Source organism: Monosiga brevicollis, genomic scaffold (genome assembly GCF_000002865.3).
Source record: "Monosiga brevicollis MX1 MONBRscaffold_28 genomic scaffold, whole genome shotgun sequence".
Classification (NCBI taxonomy): domain Eukaryota; class Choanoflagellata; order Craspedida; family Salpingoecidae; genus Monosiga; species Monosiga brevicollis.
Genome location: NW_001865065.1, coordinates 543804 through 544711, shown reverse-complemented (window position 1 = coordinate 544711; position 908 = coordinate 543804). Strand labels below are relative to the sequence as shown.

The 908-nt window shown below is 58.6% G+C and overlaps 1 protein-coding gene across 1 annotated transcript; it reads right to left on the bottom strand.

The window, feature by feature from the left end:
* Positions 1 to 481: 481 nt before the first annotated feature.
* On the bottom strand, positions 482 to 895 carry MONBRDRAFT_11397 (uncharacterized protein; the record flags this gene model as incomplete). Its single annotated transcript, XM_001749137.1, has 1 exon — positions 482 to 895. One exon carries the CDS (start codon positions 893 to 895, stop codon positions 482 to 484), a length of 414 nt encoding a protein of 137 aa, XP_001749189.1.
* Between the last annotated feature and the right edge of the window lie 13 nt (positions 896 to 908).

Here is a 908-nt window from a genome sequence, read left to right as displayed (position 1 = left end):
TTGGCGAGCAGAAATACAATGTCGTGCTCGCTGAGGAAATCGCGGCCCAGAAGAACGTCGGCGGCGTCGAAGAGAGCCACCACCGGAAAGGAACGGGTAACAGTCAGGGGACCAAGCTGTAAGGACACCTCGGTGTAAGTCTCGACAGGTATACGTGTGCCGTTGCCGAAGATGACATCAAAAGGTGGTCCTTTGCGCGTGGGAAGGGATAAGGAGGATGCCAGTTGTGCCGATAGCAAAGAGCGGTCACAGCCAGTGTCAAAGAGGAACGTCACCGCCGTCGACCCAATAGCACCCACGGACATCAAGGGGCCAGGGTCCTGGCGCGGTGATAAAACAGAAACCGAATTGATAACCACAGGTCGAGGCTCCACACGAGGTGGGAGTGAATCTGTGGCTGAGGTACGTGCTGCCTGCGATGGCACGCCCTCTGGGTTGGGGTCCGGGGAAGTAGAGGATGCAGGTTCCCCGACCCCGGGCCCTAGTTTTTTGGGCACGCCTTGCTCTGGTGGTCATCGGCGAAGCAGTGGTAGCAGAGATGATGCTTTCGAGCAAAGGTGTGGCGAGCTTGCTTGTCGCTTTTGTTGAGCTTGGTGAACTCTTCGGAATTGCGGAGCTGAGCTGGAATGCGGAGCGGTGGACGGCTGGGAGAGCTGGCGGCCTGCTTAATAGCTGCCTTGGGTCCGGCGACCGAGTGGATCGTCGGCCCCTTGTGCGCCGTCCGGTTGCTTGGCACGCTGAACAGAGTATCACGAGTCGGGACGTAACCATCGAGAGCTTTTTTCACGATTCTAGTCAACGTGGTCGCTGGACCAGATGTAGCCTGGTGTGCCGCAGTGGCGAGACGCTCCACCAGTCGGCTGCAAGTGCACTGGCGCTGGAGCTTGCACAACATCTGGAGCTTGGTC